Below are 18,649 nucleotides of genomic sequence, written 5' to 3'. Positions count from 1 at the left end.
GATTACTTACAAGCACTAAATAGTTGGGCCTTGCTTTTTTGCCCAATCCTACAATTTCTGCCTTTTAATCACAATTTTCTCATACGTTCTTCCCTTTTCTTCTTCTTGCCTTTTGAATTGCATATTCTGACTCTGATTTACTCTTTCCACTTAACTCTTTATTCCATTTCGAATTCTTTTAGTTTACACTGAAAATCTAGTATTTATTAGAGGAACTATCAGAGACTTTCCCTCCAACTTCAATTGCTTTTTGGGGGTATTACTGATGTATATTTCCAGCTTCCAAAATCCCACTGTGAATATCTTTGGAATTAAACCTATGTCATGGTTGGAGGAAATGATACCTTTTTACTGTTCGGTCTTATTCAGAAACATTAGTGTATCTTAGTTTATTCTAGTTTTTTAAAAATCCTAATTCAAGTTAAATAATTTTCCCACAAGAGGCAGTAAATTTACTCCAAGACATGTGACAGTTTGTTACTATTGTAGGAAAAATTTTTCCATTGCACTTTCTAACAGATTTTTGCTATCTTTGTTTTCCCCAACTTTTTTATTTTAAAAGATTTTGAACCTACAGAAAAATTGGAAGTCTAGTACATTGAACACCCACCCAGTTATTAACATTTTACCAAATTTGTTCTCTCTACATGAACCATTTGAAAGTAAGCTGCTGCCATTGGGACACTTTACCTCTGAACTTATTTCACTCTGAATATTCTCCTACATAATCCAGTACCATCATCAATGCCAAAGAATTTTAACAGATTTAAAGAAAAAGTCCACAATAAATTTTCCCACTTGACCTAAAAATGTCCACACTTTGCATTTGGTTATCACGTTTCTTTAGTCTCCTTTACTCTAAAACAGTATCCTCCCCATCATCTACCAAATATTGACATTTTTTTAATGGCTCCAAGTCATTTGTTATTTGTATTTATGAAGATTGCTTGGAAAGACCGACACATATCATGTAAAAACAAATACCCTTAACATAGCATATAATTCCCAGTGATCTAGTATTGCTGCCTCAAAGACACTGTTTTCTTTCCCTTACCTATTTTTTGGATACCCTTCATTCCATACCTCAGTAACTTGCTAACTTTTCATCCATTAAGGCCAGTCTCAAGCTTCTCTACCCATGGTAGACTGAGGAAAACGCTGCCAAACAAATTGGTGCTAATATCACTATCACACTACATTATCCATTTCTCCCCTTAGACAAAGAATCCAGAGGACAGACACTATCCCAGAAACAGGCACTCAGTAATCAGTTTAGAAATCTACATTTTCTTTCCCTAACAGAAATTAAAAATTTTACAATGAAATAAAAAAACCCTAGATTTACAGTAAGATATTCAAACAGAAAAAGGAAGGAATAAAAATAAATCCAGGTCCCTTACCCTATTTCCAACCCTAAAGTTTCCCCCCAAAACCCCTGTGTTTTGCTCCATTGAGACTTGTCATTCTTCGTGACGGTTCCTATCTCTTCTAAGTACTGAGGATTTCCCATCAAAGCTGTTTCTAGCATCCTAGGCACTACGGAGTTAGTAAAGGCCAAGATTTATATCAGGCTCACCTTTGAAGGACTATTACTGAAGTAGTAAAAAATCTTGTCTCGAGGAGAAAGCACTGTTTCATTTTTATGTGGGGAAATGTAGACAGGATGATTTTGAGACAACTGTATTCGGCGAGGAGAGCCTGTTCTTATAAATGGATAGGGAGAGAGTGGAGGAGTATCCGTCTGTTAAAGAAAAAATATCAGTATTTCTAAAGTAAAATTTCTAACCAGGAACTTTTTAAAAAAACAACTATTTTTACTGAATGAGTAAAGAGGTATGATATACTAGTTGCTTTGTGAATGGTGAACTGACATATTAGCAATTATATAAAAATTAAATTGAAAGAAAATCACAACGAACACTTAAGTGCTTACCTTATGACAATCCCAGTTTTAAGCATTTTTAATACATTGCCGTAGAATCCTTACAACAACCAGTAAGCTAGGGGCTACTCCTATTCCCATTTTATGTGTAAGGATAAGAGGTACAGAGAAAGTTAAATGACTTGCAGGGTCACCACATAGAGCTGGTAAGTTTTGGACAATTTGAATCCAGGCAATCTCTCCTGTATTAGCATACTCCGTAAGGAAATTCAAATACCATCTTTTGTTTAGTGCTTCACAACAAAAATTATGTTGGTTAGGCAAATACTTCTGTTAGAGACTTGCTCTGTTTTACTTAACAAAAGATTTGTAAAGCTAGTTTACATATGGAACAACTCAACGTAAGTGATTCCTCCTACTGCCAGTGAAAAAAGTATGAAATAAACCCCACCAAACTTACTCCATTTGCCTGTGAATACTTCATGGCGAATGTTTTAATTTGTTTTATGTAGATGTTGTTGTAGAACTGAATGAGATCTCCCCGCTCCTCCTCTTCCACGTCACTGTTGGCACCTGTGAGATGAGTAGGTGTAGGAGGAGCACTGCTAGGCTGTGGAACTGGTAAGGTGCTGCTTGACCTCATGACAGGACTGGAGTCTCTACTGGCTGCAGCCGGTAGAACAAAGGGTGTTAAACACAAGGACTGCTAGTACAGATTGTTTTTAAAAAGAAAATTCAGTAGGATAAATGTCAACAGCTCCCTGCTCAACTTAATTACAGCAAATGGGTACTCTATTCTTCATACCAGGACAGAAAGCACAAATAAGGCATTAAGTACTAACTTTACCCCCTGTCATGAATGTAGCAAGGGCTTACTGGAAGTTTTCATTAATAAGTTAAACCAAGTTTTCTAGGACCTGAGCCTGACATCAAGTGGTCATTATTTCCATAGCATGGTGTCAATTTATATGTCAGAATTTTCTGGAACTCAGGCCAACAAATTCCTGCCTGAAACTGTCTCTAATTCCCACAGAGAAAAATGTTATGTACAATATGCCTGAAAGCAATGGCATGAATGACAACTTTACCAGTAAGTTCAGAATTCTGTTTATTGTTCCAACAAATACTTTGCCCATAAAATATTTCCACAGTTTCTACAGTGTAATTTCCTTTAGTAATCTTTAGTCTTCTAGGCCTAAAAAATAAGAGAAGCTAATTTTTTAAGTATTCATAAAGATCTTACTTCTGTCTTTGTTTAGTTCTATTGGAGAATTCTGATGGCTTCTGCTATCACTGCTGCCAGAATTTCTTCTTTTCCTTTTCCCTTTTATCAAAACACTTCTATACACCTTTAGAGAGATCATAAGAAGGGGACAGAAATGAATATTTATTGAGCACATTCTAGACTAGATGATCTTGACATGTTATTTAATTCTCACAACAACCCCAGGTAGTAATAGTTGTTCATCTCAGGAGCAGTTACTAAATGCAGCCACGGTCATGTACTGATTAAGTAACAGACTCAGAATTTAAATCAGGGCCTATCTGGCTTCAAATTCCAAAACTGCCTACAGCAGTACACAGCACTAATAGTACCCCACCATGAAATCAAGTCAGTCTAAATCAAACACAGAGATCTTACATAACTACTACTTTGAGACAAATGAATGGTATTAAAGGTTTAAAATGAGTTTTAAAGTTCAATGTTGTCTTTGTCTTGGTTACATGTACAGTACAGTATTTCCTAAACCAGACATAAAAATCAAACAAGTTCCTAATTTATATCTATCTTCTGATTATCTCAATTAAGATGGAATCAAATATTTCACATCATTACTTGTTTTGGCGGGGGGTGGGAGAAGAGTTAAGCAAGATGTGAAGTTGCCAATGATTAAAGAAGATTAAAGACTTCCCTTAGAGTCTTAGTTGTTTATCCTGGAAAAAAGGCCACAGAATTAACTGTGGTTAGTTTTTTGTATTCATCAAAGACTTTAAACTTTATTTTCAGCCCTAAGAGAAAATACAGTTACCTGGCTCCGGGCCTGTGGCTGAGTCCTATAACAACGCATAATATTCTGGAAGGACTTGTCTTCTTTTGTGACCTGGCAAAAAAACAAAGTATTCTTTTAGAAAAGAGAAATTAGCTTCCAGTAAAATACTGTGAGTAAAATACTCCACGCACTTGCTCACTGTGAAATTGGTGAAAATTATATTTAAAACAACATGAGCAGCTTTTTCAACTCTCTGGAAATGGTCCTAAAGTCATGTAACAAATGAAGAAACATCTTTTCAAGAAAAGCTAAAATTCAGAACAACAGAGGGGAGTAAGTAGTATCTGAATCAAGATACTACTTTTGGAATACAAAAGTACAGTAACAAATGAAAAATTCACTAGAGGGACAAAACAGTAGATCTAAACTAACAAAGAAAAAAATTAGCAAACTTGAAGACAGATTTTTACAATCCAAAGAACAGAAAAAAAAAGAATAAAAATTAACAGAGCTTCAGAGATAAGTGGTACACCATTACACACAGCAATATACACATAATGGGAGTACCAGAAAGGAAAGAAACAGTAAAAAAAATGTTCAAAGAAATAAAGGCTGAAAGCCTCCCAAAATTATTTTTTAAAAATAACATTAACCTATTACATCTAGGAATCTTGGAGAATTCCAAGTAGAAAAAGAAAGAGACCCATATTCAGACATAGTAAAAATGCTGAAAGTCAGAGAAGGGAAAAAAATCTTGAAAGAGCCAAAATAAAGACAATTTTTTTGCTTCCTAGGGAACCCCAATGAAATTACAGGTGACTTTTCATCAGAAACTATGGAGGCCAAGAGGCAATGGAACAATATATTCAAAATACTCAAAGTAAGAAACTGAGAAAACAGTATCCAGCAGTCATCTTTCAGAAATTAAAGTTAAATAAATACAAACAATTTCCTGCCAGAAGACCCATCTAACCTGAGAAAAAGTTCTTTAAATTGAAAAGTGACCCTAGACTCATAATTCAAATACACACAAAATAACACTGGTAAAGATAATTATGTAACTGTAAAGACAGTATAAATTCACTGTTTCTTCTCTTTCCTTAACCAATTTAAAAGACAACTGTATAAAACAATACATATGGTAATGCATTGTTAGACCTATAACATATTAGAAATGTGACACATTTGCCAAAAACAGCAGAAGAAAGGAAGACAGGAGGAAAGATGTATGTACTGGGCTAAGGAAATGACAGATATCCAGATGACAATTCAAACCCACAAGAACCAATAAAGATGATCAGAAATGATAAAGTTAACAAAAGCTATAAATAAATGCACTCCTTTCTTCTCACAGCTCCCTTAAAAGTCATAAAATTATGAAATAACAGTGTACTGGGTTTACAGCATTTATGGATATAATATGTATAATACTACCACAAAAGGGATACAAAGAAAATGGCTATCCAGGAGTAACATTTCTATATCTCACTGGAATAAAGTTAGTATAAATCTGAAATTGATTTTGGTAAAATGTATTTGTAGGAGTTGGACGAGGAGGGGGATGTTGGTCAGAAGGTAAAGGCTTCCAGTTATAAGATGGAAGAAATTCTGGGTATCTGATATACAGCATGGTGACTATAATTAACAATAATGTATTATGTACTTGAAAGTTATTAAGAGAGTTTATGTTAAATATTCTAACTACAAAAAAAAGTAATGTGAGGTATGGATGTTAACTAGTCTTATTGTGGTAATCATAAGCAATTATACATGTATCAAATTACCATGTTGTAATAGTTACACAATAATGTATGTCATTTATATCTCAATAAAACTAGGCCAAAAAATAAATAAATAAAGATGTATGCAGCAAGCCCTAAAGTAACCACTAAGGAAATAAGTTAAAAAAAAAGTGAAAACCTCATTACTGAAATTAAAATGCTGCATTCTAAGGTATTCACCTAATTCAAAAAATGAAAGCAGTAAAGGAGGAATAGAGGGTCAAGAAGATGTGAGACATATATAAAAAAATAAAAATTAAATGACAGATGTAAATCCAATTATAGCAGTAATAACAATCAATATAAATGGATTAAACAATATAAACAAAAGGCAGACACTTTAGTGCCTGGAAATAAGGCTGGATAAAAAAAAATATACAACTATACTCTGCAAAATCTAACACAGTTAGATGAAAAAATAGAAATAGGTTTGAAAGAAAAGGATGAAAAGAACGTTATCATACAAAGAGCAACCTCAAAAAGTTGGGTGGCTATACAAATATTACACTATAAAACAGACTAAAACAACAAAAATAAATTACTAGACGTAAAGAGGGACATTTCATAATGATAAAACGGTCAATCCATCAGGCAGCTATAACAATTATAACAATACATGTACTTATTAATAGCACCAAAATACTGAAGTAAAACCTGACAGAAATGAAAAGAAAAACATATATGAAACAACTAGACCTAAGAGACATCTATAGAATAGTCCACTGAACAACAGAAAAAATATGTTTCTCAAGTCTACATTGTTAGGATAGACCAGGATAGACCATATGTTAGGTATAAAACAAACCTCAATAAATTTAAAAGGATTAAAGTAGCACAAAGTATGTTTTCTGACCACAATGGACTGAAACTAGAAATCATTAACAGAAATTTGGTAAGCTCATAAATATCTGGAAATAAATGTGTGGAAATTAACACACCTAGTCAGTCAATGAGACAAAGAAAAATTAGAGAATAGTTTGAGATGAGTGAAAATGAAAACAACATACGAAAACTTACGAGATGCACCAAAAGCAGTACTTAGTGGGAAATGTATAGCTATTAATGTCTATATTAAAAAAGAAAAAGAAACTAAATCAATTCCCTAAACTATTCAAGACACTGAAAAAAAAAAAAACTTAAGCCTAAAGCAAGTAGAAAGAAATAATAAGAGCTTACATTAATAAGCAAAACCAAATGCTGATTCCTTGACGAGATCAACAAAACTGACAAGCTAAACTGACAAAGACAAAAAGATTCAAATTACTACTGATACAGAATAAAAAGTACTGTAAGAAAATATTATGAACAGAGGTGGAGCCAAGATGGTGGCATGAGTAGAGCAGCAGAAATTTCCTCCCAAAACCACATATATTTTTGAAAATACAACTCTCCCTAAAAGGGAGACCAGAAGACACAGGAGAACAGCCAGACTATATCCACACCTGTGACAACCCAGCACCTAGCGAAGGGGTGAGGAAGGCCACAAACCAACAAGAAGGGACTTCTCCCAGCCATCACTCGCCCCAGCTCCGCAAACTATCTCTATCGCCATGAAAAGGCAGAATCTGAGACAGACAAAAATCAGAGTCAACACCTGAGAAGGAGATAGACCTAACCAGTCCTCTTGAAAAAGAATTCAAAATAAAAATCATAAACATGCTGACGGAGACACAGAGAAATATACAAGAGCTAAGGGATGACGTCCGGAGGGAGATTACAGAAGTGAAACAATCTCTGGAAGCATTTATAAGCAGAATGGATAAGATGCAAGAGGCCATTGATGGAATAGAAACCAGAGAATAGGAACGCATAGAAGCTGAAGCAGAGAGGGTTAAAAGGATCTCCAGGAATGAAACAATATTAAGAGAACTGTGTGACCAATCCAAAAGGAATAATATCCGCATCAGAGGGGTACCAGAAGAAGAAGAGAGAGAAAAAGGGATAGAAAGTGTCTGAGAACTTCCCCAAATTGGGGGAGGAAATAGTTGCTCGGACTATGGAAGTACACAGAACTCCCAACAGAAAGGACCCAAAGAGGACAACACCAAGACACATAATAATTAAAATGGCAAAGATCAAGGACAAGGACAGAATATTAAAGGCAGCGAGAGAGAGAAAAAAGGTCACCTACAAAGGAAAACCAATCAGGCTATCATCAGACTCCTCAACAGAAACCTTACAGGCCAGAAGAGAATGGCATGATATATCTAACGCAATGAAACAGAAGGGCCTTGAACCAAGGATACTGTATCCAGCACGATTATCATTTAAATATGAAGGAGGGATTAAACAATTCCCAGACAAGCAAAAGTCGACTGAATGTGCCTCCCACAAACCACCTCCACAGGGCATCTTACAGGGACTACTCTAGATGGGAGCACTCCTAAAAAGAGCACAGAACAAAACACCCAACATATGAAGAATGGAGGAGGAGGAATAAGAAGGGAGATAAATAAAGAATCATCAGACAGTGTTTATAACAGCTCAATAAGCGAGTTAACTTAGACAGATAGTAAAGAAGCTAACCTTGAACCTTTGGTAACGACAAACTTAAAGCCTGTAATGGCAATAAGTACATATCTTTCAATAATCACCCTAAATGTAAATGGACTGAATGCACCAATCAAAAGACACAGAGTAACAGAATGGATAAAAAAGCAAGACCCATCTATATGCTGCTTACAAGAGACTCACCTCAAACCCAAAGACATGCAGATTAAAAGTCAAGGGATGGAAAAAGATATTTCATGAAAACAACAGGGAGAAAAAAGCAGGTGTTGCAATACTAGAATCAGACAAAATAGACTTCAAAACAAAGAAAGCAACAAGAGATAAAGAAGGACATTACATAACGATAAAGGGCTCAGTCCAACAAGAGGATATAACCATTCTAAATATATATGCACCCAATACAGGAGCACCAACATATAAGAAACAAATACGAACAGAATTAAAGGAGGAAATAGAATGAAATGCATACATTTTAGGAGACTTCAACACACCACCCTCACTCCAAAGGATAGATCTACCAGACAGAAAATAAGTACAGACACAGAGGCACTGAACAACACACTAGAACAGATGGACCTAATAGACATCTACAGAACTCTACAACAAAAGCAACAGGATACACATTCTTCTCAAGTGCACATGGAACATTCTCCAGAATAGACCACATACTAGGCCACAAAAAGAGCCTCAGAAAATTCCAAAAGATTGAAATCCTACCAACCAACTTTTCAGACCACAAATGTATAAAACTAGAAATAAATTGTACAAAGAAAGCAAACAGGCTCACAAACACATGGAGGCTTAACAATATGCTCCAAAATAATCAATGGACCAACGACCAAATTAGAATGGAGATCCAGCAATATATGGAAACAAATGACAACAACACAAAGCCCCAACTACCGTGGGGCGCAGCAAAAGCAGTCTTAAGAGGAAAGTATACAGCAATCCAGGCATATTTAAAGAAGGAAGAACAATCCCAAATGAATAGTCTAATGTCTCAATTATCGAAAGTGGAAAAAAGAAGAACAAATGAGGCCTAAGGTCAGCAGAAGGAGGGACATAATAAAGATCAGAGAAGAAATAAACAAAATTGAGAAGAATAAAACAATAGAAAAAAATCAATGAAACCAAGAGCTGGTTCTTTGAGAGAATAAACAAAACAGATAAGCCTCTAGCCAGACTTCTTAAGAGAAAAAGAGAATCAACACACAACAGAATCAAAAACGAGAAAGGAAAAATCACAGCTGACCCCACAGAAATACAAAGAATTATTAGAGAATACTAAGAAAATCTATATGCTAACAAGATGGAAAACCTAGAAGAAATGGACAACTTCCTAGAAAAATACAACCTTCCAAGACTGACCCAGAAAGAAACAGAAAATCTAAACAGACCAATTACCGGCAACGAAATTGAAGCGGTGATCAAAAAACTGCCCAATAACAAAACCCCCAGGCCAGGTGGATTTACCTCGGAATTTTATCAGACACACAGAGAAGACATAATACTCATTCTCCTTAAAGTTTTCCTAAAAATAGAAGAGGAGGGAATACTCCCAAACTCATTCTATGAAGCCAACATCACCCTAATACCAAAACCAGGCAAAGACCCCACCAAAAAAAACTACAGACCAATATCCCTGATGAACATAGATGCAAAAATATTCGACAAAATATTAGCAAACCGAATTCAAAAATACATCAAACGGATCATACAACATGAACAAGTGGGATTCATCCCAGGGATGCAAGGATGGTACAACATTCAAAAATCCATCAACATCATCCACCACATCAACAAAAAGGACAAAAACCACATGATCATCTCCACAGATGCTGAAAAAGCATTCGATAAAATTCAACATCCATTCACAATAAAAACTCTCCACCAAATGGGTATAGAGGACAAGTACATCAACATAATAATGGCCATATTTGATAAACCCACAGCGAACATCATACTGAACAGCGAGAGGTTGAAAGCTTTTCCTCTGAGATTGGGAACAAGACAGGGATGCCCAGGAGCACGCTCACCACTGCTATGCAACATTGTACTGGAGGTCGTAGCCACTGCAATCAGACAAAACAAAGAAATACAAGGAATCCAGACTGGTAAAGAAGAAGTCAAACTGTCACTATTTGCAGATGACATGATATTGTACATAAAAAACCCTAAAGATTCCACTCCAAAACTACTAGAACTAATATCAGAATTCAGCAAAGTTGCAGGATACAAAATGAACACACAGACATCTGTGGCTTTCCTATACACCAACAACGAACTAATAGAAAGAGAAATCAGGAAGACAATTCCATTCACAATAGCATCAAAAAGAATAAAATACCTAGGAATAAACCTAACGAAGGAAGTGAAAGACCTATACCCTGAAAACTATAAGACACTCTTAAGAGAAACTAAAGAGGACACTAACAAATGGAAACACATCCCATGCTCTTGGCTAGGAAGAATTAATATTGTCAAAATAGCCATCCTGCCCAGAGCAATACATAGATTCGATGCAATCCCTATCAAATTACCAACAGCATTCTTCAATGAACTGGAACAAATAGTTCAAAAATTCATATGGAAGCACCAAAGACCCCGAATAGCTAAAGCAATCCGGAGAAGGAGGAATGAAGTGCGGGGGGATCTCATTCCCCAACTTGAAGCTCTACTACAAAGCCACAGTAATCAAGACAATTTGGTACTGGCACAAGAACAGACCCACAGACCAGTGGAACAGAACAGACTCCAAACATTAACCCAAACATATATGGCCAATTAATATACGATAAAGGAGCCATGGACATACAATGGGGAAATGACAGTCTCTTCAACAAATGGTGCTGGCAAAACTGGACACTTACATGTAAGAGAATGAAACTGGATCACTGTCTAACCCCATACACAAAGGTAAATTCAAAATGGATCAAAGACCTGAATGTAAGTCATGAAACCATAAAACTCTTAGAAAAAAACATAGGCAAAAATCTCACGGACAGAGGAGGGGCGGAAGATGACGGCGTGAGTAGAGAAGCAGAAATCTCCTCCCAAAACAACATATATCTATGAAAATATAACAAAGACAACCCTTCCTAGAATAAAGACCAGAGGACACAGGACAATATCCAGACCACATCCGCACCTGAGAGAACCCAGCGCCTCGCGAAGGGGGTAAGATACAAGCCCCGGCCCCATGGGAGACGAGCGCCCCTCCCCCCAGCTCCCGGCGGGAGAAGAATAGGCAGAGAGGGAGGGAGACGGAGCACAGGGCTGCCGAACACCCAGCCCCAGCCATCCGGGCCAGAGTGCAGGGCCCTGGATACTAGGAAAACAGGGCAGCAAGAACAGTGAGCGGGCACTGGAGGCCAGGCACCGGAGGACACCAGAAAAGCGACCGGCAATTTTTTTTTTGTTGCTGTTTTGTTTTGGCGAGCGCTTTTTGGAAGTCTTAAAGGGATAGGGCCCCCAATACTAGGGAAACAGGGCAGCAAGAACAGTGAGCGGGCACCGGTGACCTGGCGCCAGAGGACACCAGAAAAGCGACCGACCATTTTTTTTTTTTTTGCTGTTTTGTTTTGGCGAGCGCTTTTTGGAAGTCTTAAAGGGATAGGGCCCCCAATACTAGGGAAACAGGGCAGCAAGAACAGTGAGCGGGCACCGGTGGCCTGGCGCCAGAGGACACCAGAAAAGCGACCGACCATTTTTTTTTTTTTGCTGTTTTGTTTTGGCGAGCGCTTTTTGGAAGTCTTAAAGGGACAGGGACCCCAATACTAGGGAAACAGGGCACCAAGACCGGTGAGCAGATGCCTGAGGCTGGTGCCGGAGATTAAAGAAAAACGAGCAGCCACCTTTTTTTTTTTTGTGGTCGGGGTGCTTTTTTGAAGTCTTAAAGTGGCACGGCGGGACACTTAATCCAGAGGTAGGGAATCCGGGGATCTCTGGCCACCCTAACCCCTGGGCTGCAGGGAGCAGGGAGGCCCCTTACGGAGATAAATAGCCTCCAGGCCACTCCCCCTCCAAAGAGATTCCACCACTTTGGAGTAGCTGCCCGAACCAGGCCACGCCCACAGCAACAGCAGAGATTAACTCCATAGCAGCCAGGCAGGAAGCAGAAGCCCTGTCTGCGCGCAGCTGCCCAGCACAAGCCACTAGAGGTCGCTGTTCTCCCAGGAGAGGAGGGCCACAAACCAACAAGAAGGGAGGTTCTTCCAGCTGTCACTTGTCCCAGCTCTGCAAACTATTCCTATCACCATGAAAAGGCAAAACTACAGGCAAAGATCACAGAGACAACACCAGAGAAGGAGACAGACCTAACCAGTCTTCCTGACAAAGAATTCAAAATAAAAATCATAAACATGCTGACAGAGATGCAGAGAAATATGCAAGAGATATGGGATGAAGTCCAGAGGGAGATCACAGATGACAGAAAGGAGATTACAGAAATGAAACAAACTCTGGAAGGGTTTATAAGCAGAATGGATAGGATGCAAGAGGCCATTGATGGAATTGAAACCAGAGAACAGGAACGCATAGAAGCTGACATAGAGAGAGATAAAAGGATCTCCAGGAATGAAACAATATTAAGAGAACTGTGTGACTATTCCAAAAGGAACAATACCCGTATTACAGGGATACCAGAAGAAGAAGAAAGAGGAAAATAGATGGAAAGTATCTTGGAAGAAATAACTGCTGAAAACTTCCCCAAACTGGGGGAGGAAACAATCGAACAGACCACGGAAATACACAGAACCCCCAACAGAAAGGACCCAAGGAGGACAACACCAAGACACATAATAATTAAAATGGCAAAGATCAAGGACAAGGAAAGAGTTTTAAAGGCAGCTAGAGAGAAAAAGGTCACCTATGAAGGAAAGCCCATCAGGCTAACATCAGACTACTCAACAGAAACCCTACAGGCCAGAAGAGAATGGCATGATATATTTAATACAATGAAACAGAAGGGCCTTGAACCAAGGATACTGTATCCAGCATGACTATCATTCAAATATGACGGTGGGAATAAACAATTCCCAGACATACAAAAGCTGAGGGAATTTACTTCCCACAAACCACCTCTACAGAACATCTTACAGGGACTGCTCTAGATGGGAGCACTCCTAGAAAGAGCACAGCACAAAACACCCAACATATGAAGAATGGAGGAGGAGGAACAAGAAGGGAGAGAAGAAAAGAATCTCCAGACAGTGTATATAACAGCTCAATAAGCGAGCTAAGTTAGGCAGTAAGATACTAAAGAGGCTAACCTTGAACCTTTGGTAACCACGAATTTAAAGCCTGCAATGGCAATAAGTACATATCTTTCAATAGTAACCCTAAATGTTAATGGGCTGAATGCACCAATCAAAAGACACAGAGTAACAGAATGGATAAAAAAGCAAGACCCATCTATATGCTGCTTACAAGAAACTCACCTCAAACCCAAACACATGTACAGACTAAATGTCAAGGGATGGAAAAACATATGTCAGGCAAACAACAGCGAGAAGAAAGCAGGGGTTGCAGTACTAATATCAGACAAAATAGACTTCAAAACAAAGAAAGTAACAAGAGATAAAGAAGGACACTACATAATGATAAAGGGCTCAGTCCAACAAGAGGATATAACCATTCTAAATATATATGCATCCAACACAGGAGCACCAGCATATGTGAAACAAATACTAACAGAACTAAAGGTGGATATAGAACGCAATGCATTCATTCTAGGAGACTTCAACTCACCACTCACCCCAAAGGATAGATCCACTGGGCAGAAAATAAGTAAGGACACGGAAGCACTGAACAACACAGTAGAGCAGATGGACCTAATAGACATCTATAGAACTCTACATCCAAAAGCAACAGGATATACATTCTTCTCAAGTGCACATGGAACATTCTCCAGAATAGACCACATACTAGGCCACAAACAGAGCCTCAGAAAATTCCAAAAGATTGAAATCCTACCAACCAACTTTTCAGACCACAAAGGCATAAAACTAGAAATAAACTGTACAAAGAAAGCAAAGAGGCTCACAAACACATGGAGGCTTAACAACACGCTCCTAAATAATCAATGGATCAATGACCAAATCAAAATGGAGAACCAGCAATATATGGAAACAAATGACAACAACAACACTAAGCCCCAACTTCTGTGGGACGCAGCAAAAGCAGTCTTAAGAGGAAAGTACATAGCAATCCAAGCATATTTAAAAAAGGAAGAGCAATCCCAAATGAACGGTCTAATGTCACAATTATCAAAATTGGAAAAAGAAGAACAGATGAGGCCTAAGGTCAGCAGGAGGAGGGACTTAATAAAGATCAGAGAAGAAATAAATAAAATTGAGAAGAATATCCTAATTACAACCCTTAAATAGAATTCGTGCCTCATATCAAATTTACCGAGTATCATAATTCTTCCAAGTGGTAAAGATACCTCAAGACAAATGCTGGGCATAGAAGCCACAGGGCATAAATATGCAAAGAAGTAAAAAGCTAACCTTTTCAAACAATAAGGCTTCCCTCTCACTTACCAACTTTACATTTCCCTGTATGGCCCCGGAAGATGACTGGTTAGCCAGAGACGGGTAAGATTCCTCAAGGGAGGAACAACCTAAGACAGGCACAGTCGCAGGGGGGCCATCAGGTGAGAAATTGGGGATCAACAGAGGTGAGGCTTAGAACCTCACCCCCCCTGTTCTGAGAGAAATCTTCTGCATACGTGGATGTTTTATTGCCCTGGTCTAGCTTGGATTAACACATAGTCTACAGGCACACACCTGATCATCTACATTTGCTCTCTTACAACACTAAACTATGTTTTCTACCTTTATCTTGTATCTACCTACCACTTCAGCATTTTATTAAAAATAATAATAATAAAGAGAGAAATGTGGTATCCACATATAAATCAAGTATAAAAACCAAATGAGTATTCATATTTGAACTGACTGTTTAGAGTTCATAATGCATGAGCAAAACCGAAAGTTTCTGTGATAACTGCCCTTGTACTGTTCACTATGTAACTTATTCATTATGTAAGAATTTGTTCTCCATGTAAGAACTTGTTTGTTATGCCTCAGAAGATTGGAGACTGACGAAAATTAGGCTTGGGGTGGATTAATGATTGTGCATTTAGCATTGACTCCCCTATACAGAATTTTATTGTTGTTAACAACCATTTGATCAATAAATATGAGAGATGCCCTCACAAAGAAAAAAAAAAAAAGGACAGACTTCCAATGGTAAAACAAATAAGTAACCGAGATGTAATGTATAGCATAAGGAATATAGTCAAGATATTGTAACAGCTTGGTAGGGTGAAAGCTGGAACCTAGAATTATGTATATAAATGTTTACCACTGTGTTGTACACTTGAAACTAATGTAATGTAATACTGTGCGTCAACTACCCTTCAATAAAAAATAATTATTTATAAAAAAAAACATTGAGAAGAATAAAACGATACCAAAAATCAATAAAACCAAGAGCTGGTTCTTTGAGAGAATAAACAAAATAGATAAGCCTCTAGCCAGACTTATTAAGAGAAAAAGAGAATCAACACACATCAACAGTATCAGAAACGAGAAAGGAAAAATCACGACGGACCCCACTGAAATACAAAGAATTATTAGAGAATACTATGAAAACCTATATGCTAACAAGCTGGGAAACCTAGGAGAAATGGACAACTTCCTAGAAAAATACAACCTTCCAAGATTGACCCAGAAAGAAACAGAAAATCTAAACAGACCAATTACCGGCAACGAAATTGAAGCGGTAATCCAAAAACTACCAAAGAACAAAACCCCCAGGCCAGATGGATTTACCTCGGAATTTTATCAGACATACAGGGTAGACATAATACTCATTCTCCTTAGAGTTTTCCAAAAAATAGAGGAGGAGGGGATACTCCAAAACTCATTCTATGAAGCTAACATCACCCTAATACCAAAACCCGGCAAAGACACCACCAAAAAAGAAAACTACAGACCAATATCCCTGATGAACGTAGATGCAAAAATACTCAACAAAATATTAGCAAACCGAATTCAAAAATACATCAGAAGGAACATACACCATGACCAAGTGGGATTCATCCCAGGGATGCAAGGATGGTACAACATTCGAAAGTCCATCAACATCATCCACCACATCAACAGAAAGAAAGACAAAAACCACATGATCATCTCCATAGATGCTGAAAAAGCATTTGACAACGTTCAACATCCATTCATGATAAAAACTCTCAGCAAAATGGGAATAGAGGGCAAGTACCTCAACATAATAAAGGCCATCTATGATAAACCCACAGCCAACATTATATTGAACAGCGAGAAGCTGAAAACATTTCCTCTGAGATCGGGAACTAGACAGGGATGCCCACTCTCTCCATTGTTATTTAACATAGTACTGGAGGTCCTAGCCACTGCAATCAGACAAAACAAAGAAATACAAGGAATCCAGATTGGTGAAGAAGAAGTTAAACTGTCACTATTTGCAGATGATATGATACTGTACATAAAAAACCCTAAAGACTCCACCCCAAAACTACTAGAACTGATATCGGAATACAGCAAAGTGGCAGGATACAAAATCAACACACAGAAATCTGTTGCTTTCCCATACCCTAACAATGAACCAACAGAAAGAGAAATCAGGAAAACAACTCCATTCACAATTGCATCAAAAAAAATAAAATACCTAGGAATAATCCTGACCAAGGAAGTGAAAGACCTATACTCTGAAAACTACAAGTCACTCTTAAGAGAAATTAAAGGGGACACTAACAGATGGAAACTCATCCCAAGCTCCTGGCTAGGAAGAATTAATATCGTCAAAATGGCCATTCAGCCCAAAGCAATATACAGATTTGATGCAATCCCTATGAAACTACCAGCAACATTCTTCAATGAACTGGAACAAATAATTCAAAAATTCATATGGAAACACCAAAACCCCGAATAGTCAAAGCAATCCTGAGAAAGAAGAATAAAGTAGGGGGGATCTCACTCCCCAACTTCAAGCTCTACTATAAAGCCATAGTAATCAAGACAATTTGGTACTGGCACAAGAGCAGAGCCACAGACCAATGGAACAGACTAGAGAATCCAGACATTAACCCAGACATATATGGTCAATTAATATTTGATAAAGGAGCCATGGACATACAATGGCAAAATGACAGTCTCTTCAACAGATGGTGCTGGCAAAACTGAACAGCTACATGTAGGAGAATGAAACTGGACCATTGTCTAACCCCATATACCAAAGTAAACTCAAAATGGATCAAAGACCTGAATGTAAGCCATGAAACCATTAAACTCTTGGAAGAAAACATAGGCAAAAACCTCTTAGACATAAACATGAGTGACCTCTTCTTGAACATATCTCCCCAGGCAAGGAAAACAACAGCAAAAATGAACAAGTGGGACTATATTAAGCTGAAAAGCTTCTGTACAGCAAAAGACACCATCAATAGAAAAAAAGGAACCCTACAGTATGGGAGAATATTTTTGAAAATGACACATCCGATAAAGGCTTGACGTCCAGAATATATAAAGAGCTCACACGCCTCAACAAACAAAAAACAAATAACCCAATTAAAAAATGGGCAGAGGAACTGAACAGACAGTTCTCCAAAAAAGAAATGCAGATGGCCAACAGACATATGAAAAGATGCTCCACATCGCTAATTATCAGAGAAATGCAAATTAAAACTACAATGAGGTATCACCTCACACCAGTAAGGATGGCAGCCATCCAAAAGACAAACAACAACAAATGTTGGCGAGGCTGTGGAGAAAGGGGAACCCTCCTACACTGCTGGTGGGAATGTAAGTTAGTTCAACCATTGTGGAAAGCAGTATGGAGGTACATCAATGCTCAAAACAGACCTACCATTTGACCCAGGAATTGCACTCCTAGGAATTTACCCTAAGAATGCAGCAATCAAGTATGAGAAAGATCAGTGCACCCCTATGTTTATCGCAGCACTATTTACAATAGCCAAGAATTGGAAGCAACCTAAATGTCCATCGATAGATGAATGGATAAAGAAGATGTGGTACATATACACAATGGAATACTACTCAGCCATAAGAAAAGGGCAAATCCAATCAGTTGCAGCAACATGGATGGAGCTGGAGGGTATTATGCTCAGTGAAACAAGCCAAGCGGAGAAAGAGAAATACCAAATGATTTCACTTATCTGTGGCATATAAGAACAAAGGAAAAACTGAAGGAACAAAACAGCACCAGAATCACGGAACTCAAGAATGGACTAACAGGTACCAAAGGGAAAGGGACTGGGGAGGATGGGTGGGTAGGGAGGGATAAGGGTGGGGGGAGAAGTAGAGGGGTATTAAGATTAACATGCATGGGGGGGTAGGAGAAAAGGGAGGGCTGTACAACACAGAGAAGGCAAGTAGTGATTCTACAACATTTTGCTATGCTGATGGACAGTGACTGTAAAG

At 38.0% G+C, this 18,649-nt stretch overlaps 1 protein-coding gene across 2 annotated transcripts in view; it reads right to left on the bottom strand.

Annotated features, from left to right (window-relative positions):
* Positions 1–18,649, bottom strand: part of RBL2 (RB transcriptional corepressor like 2) — a 78,512-nt gene that overhangs the window by 23,733 nt on the left and 36,130 nt on the right. For both annotated transcript variants that reach the window (XM_057493072.1, XM_036881058.2), the window contains exons 18-21: positions 3,913–3,984; positions 3,126–3,231; positions 2,343–2,548; positions 1,577–1,741 (exon numbers count right to left, since the gene is read on the bottom strand). In XM_057493072.1, coding sequence (XP_057349055.1) covers positions 1,577–1,741; positions 2,343–2,548; positions 3,126–3,231; positions 3,913–3,984 — 549 coding nt within the window. The remainder of the gene's footprint in view (positions 1–1,576; positions 1,742–2,342; positions 2,549–3,125; positions 3,232–3,912; positions 3,985–18,649) is intronic.

The sequence above is a fragment of the Manis pentadactyla genome, chromosome 15 (assembly GCF_030020395.1).
Source record: "Manis pentadactyla isolate mManPen7 chromosome 15, mManPen7.hap1, whole genome shotgun sequence".
NCBI classification, from domain to species: domain Eukaryota; kingdom Metazoa; phylum Chordata; class Mammalia; order Pholidota; family Manidae; genus Manis; species Manis pentadactyla.
The sequence above is the reverse complement of the archived record's forward strand: the minus strand, read 5'-3'. Positions and strand labels throughout refer to the sequence as shown.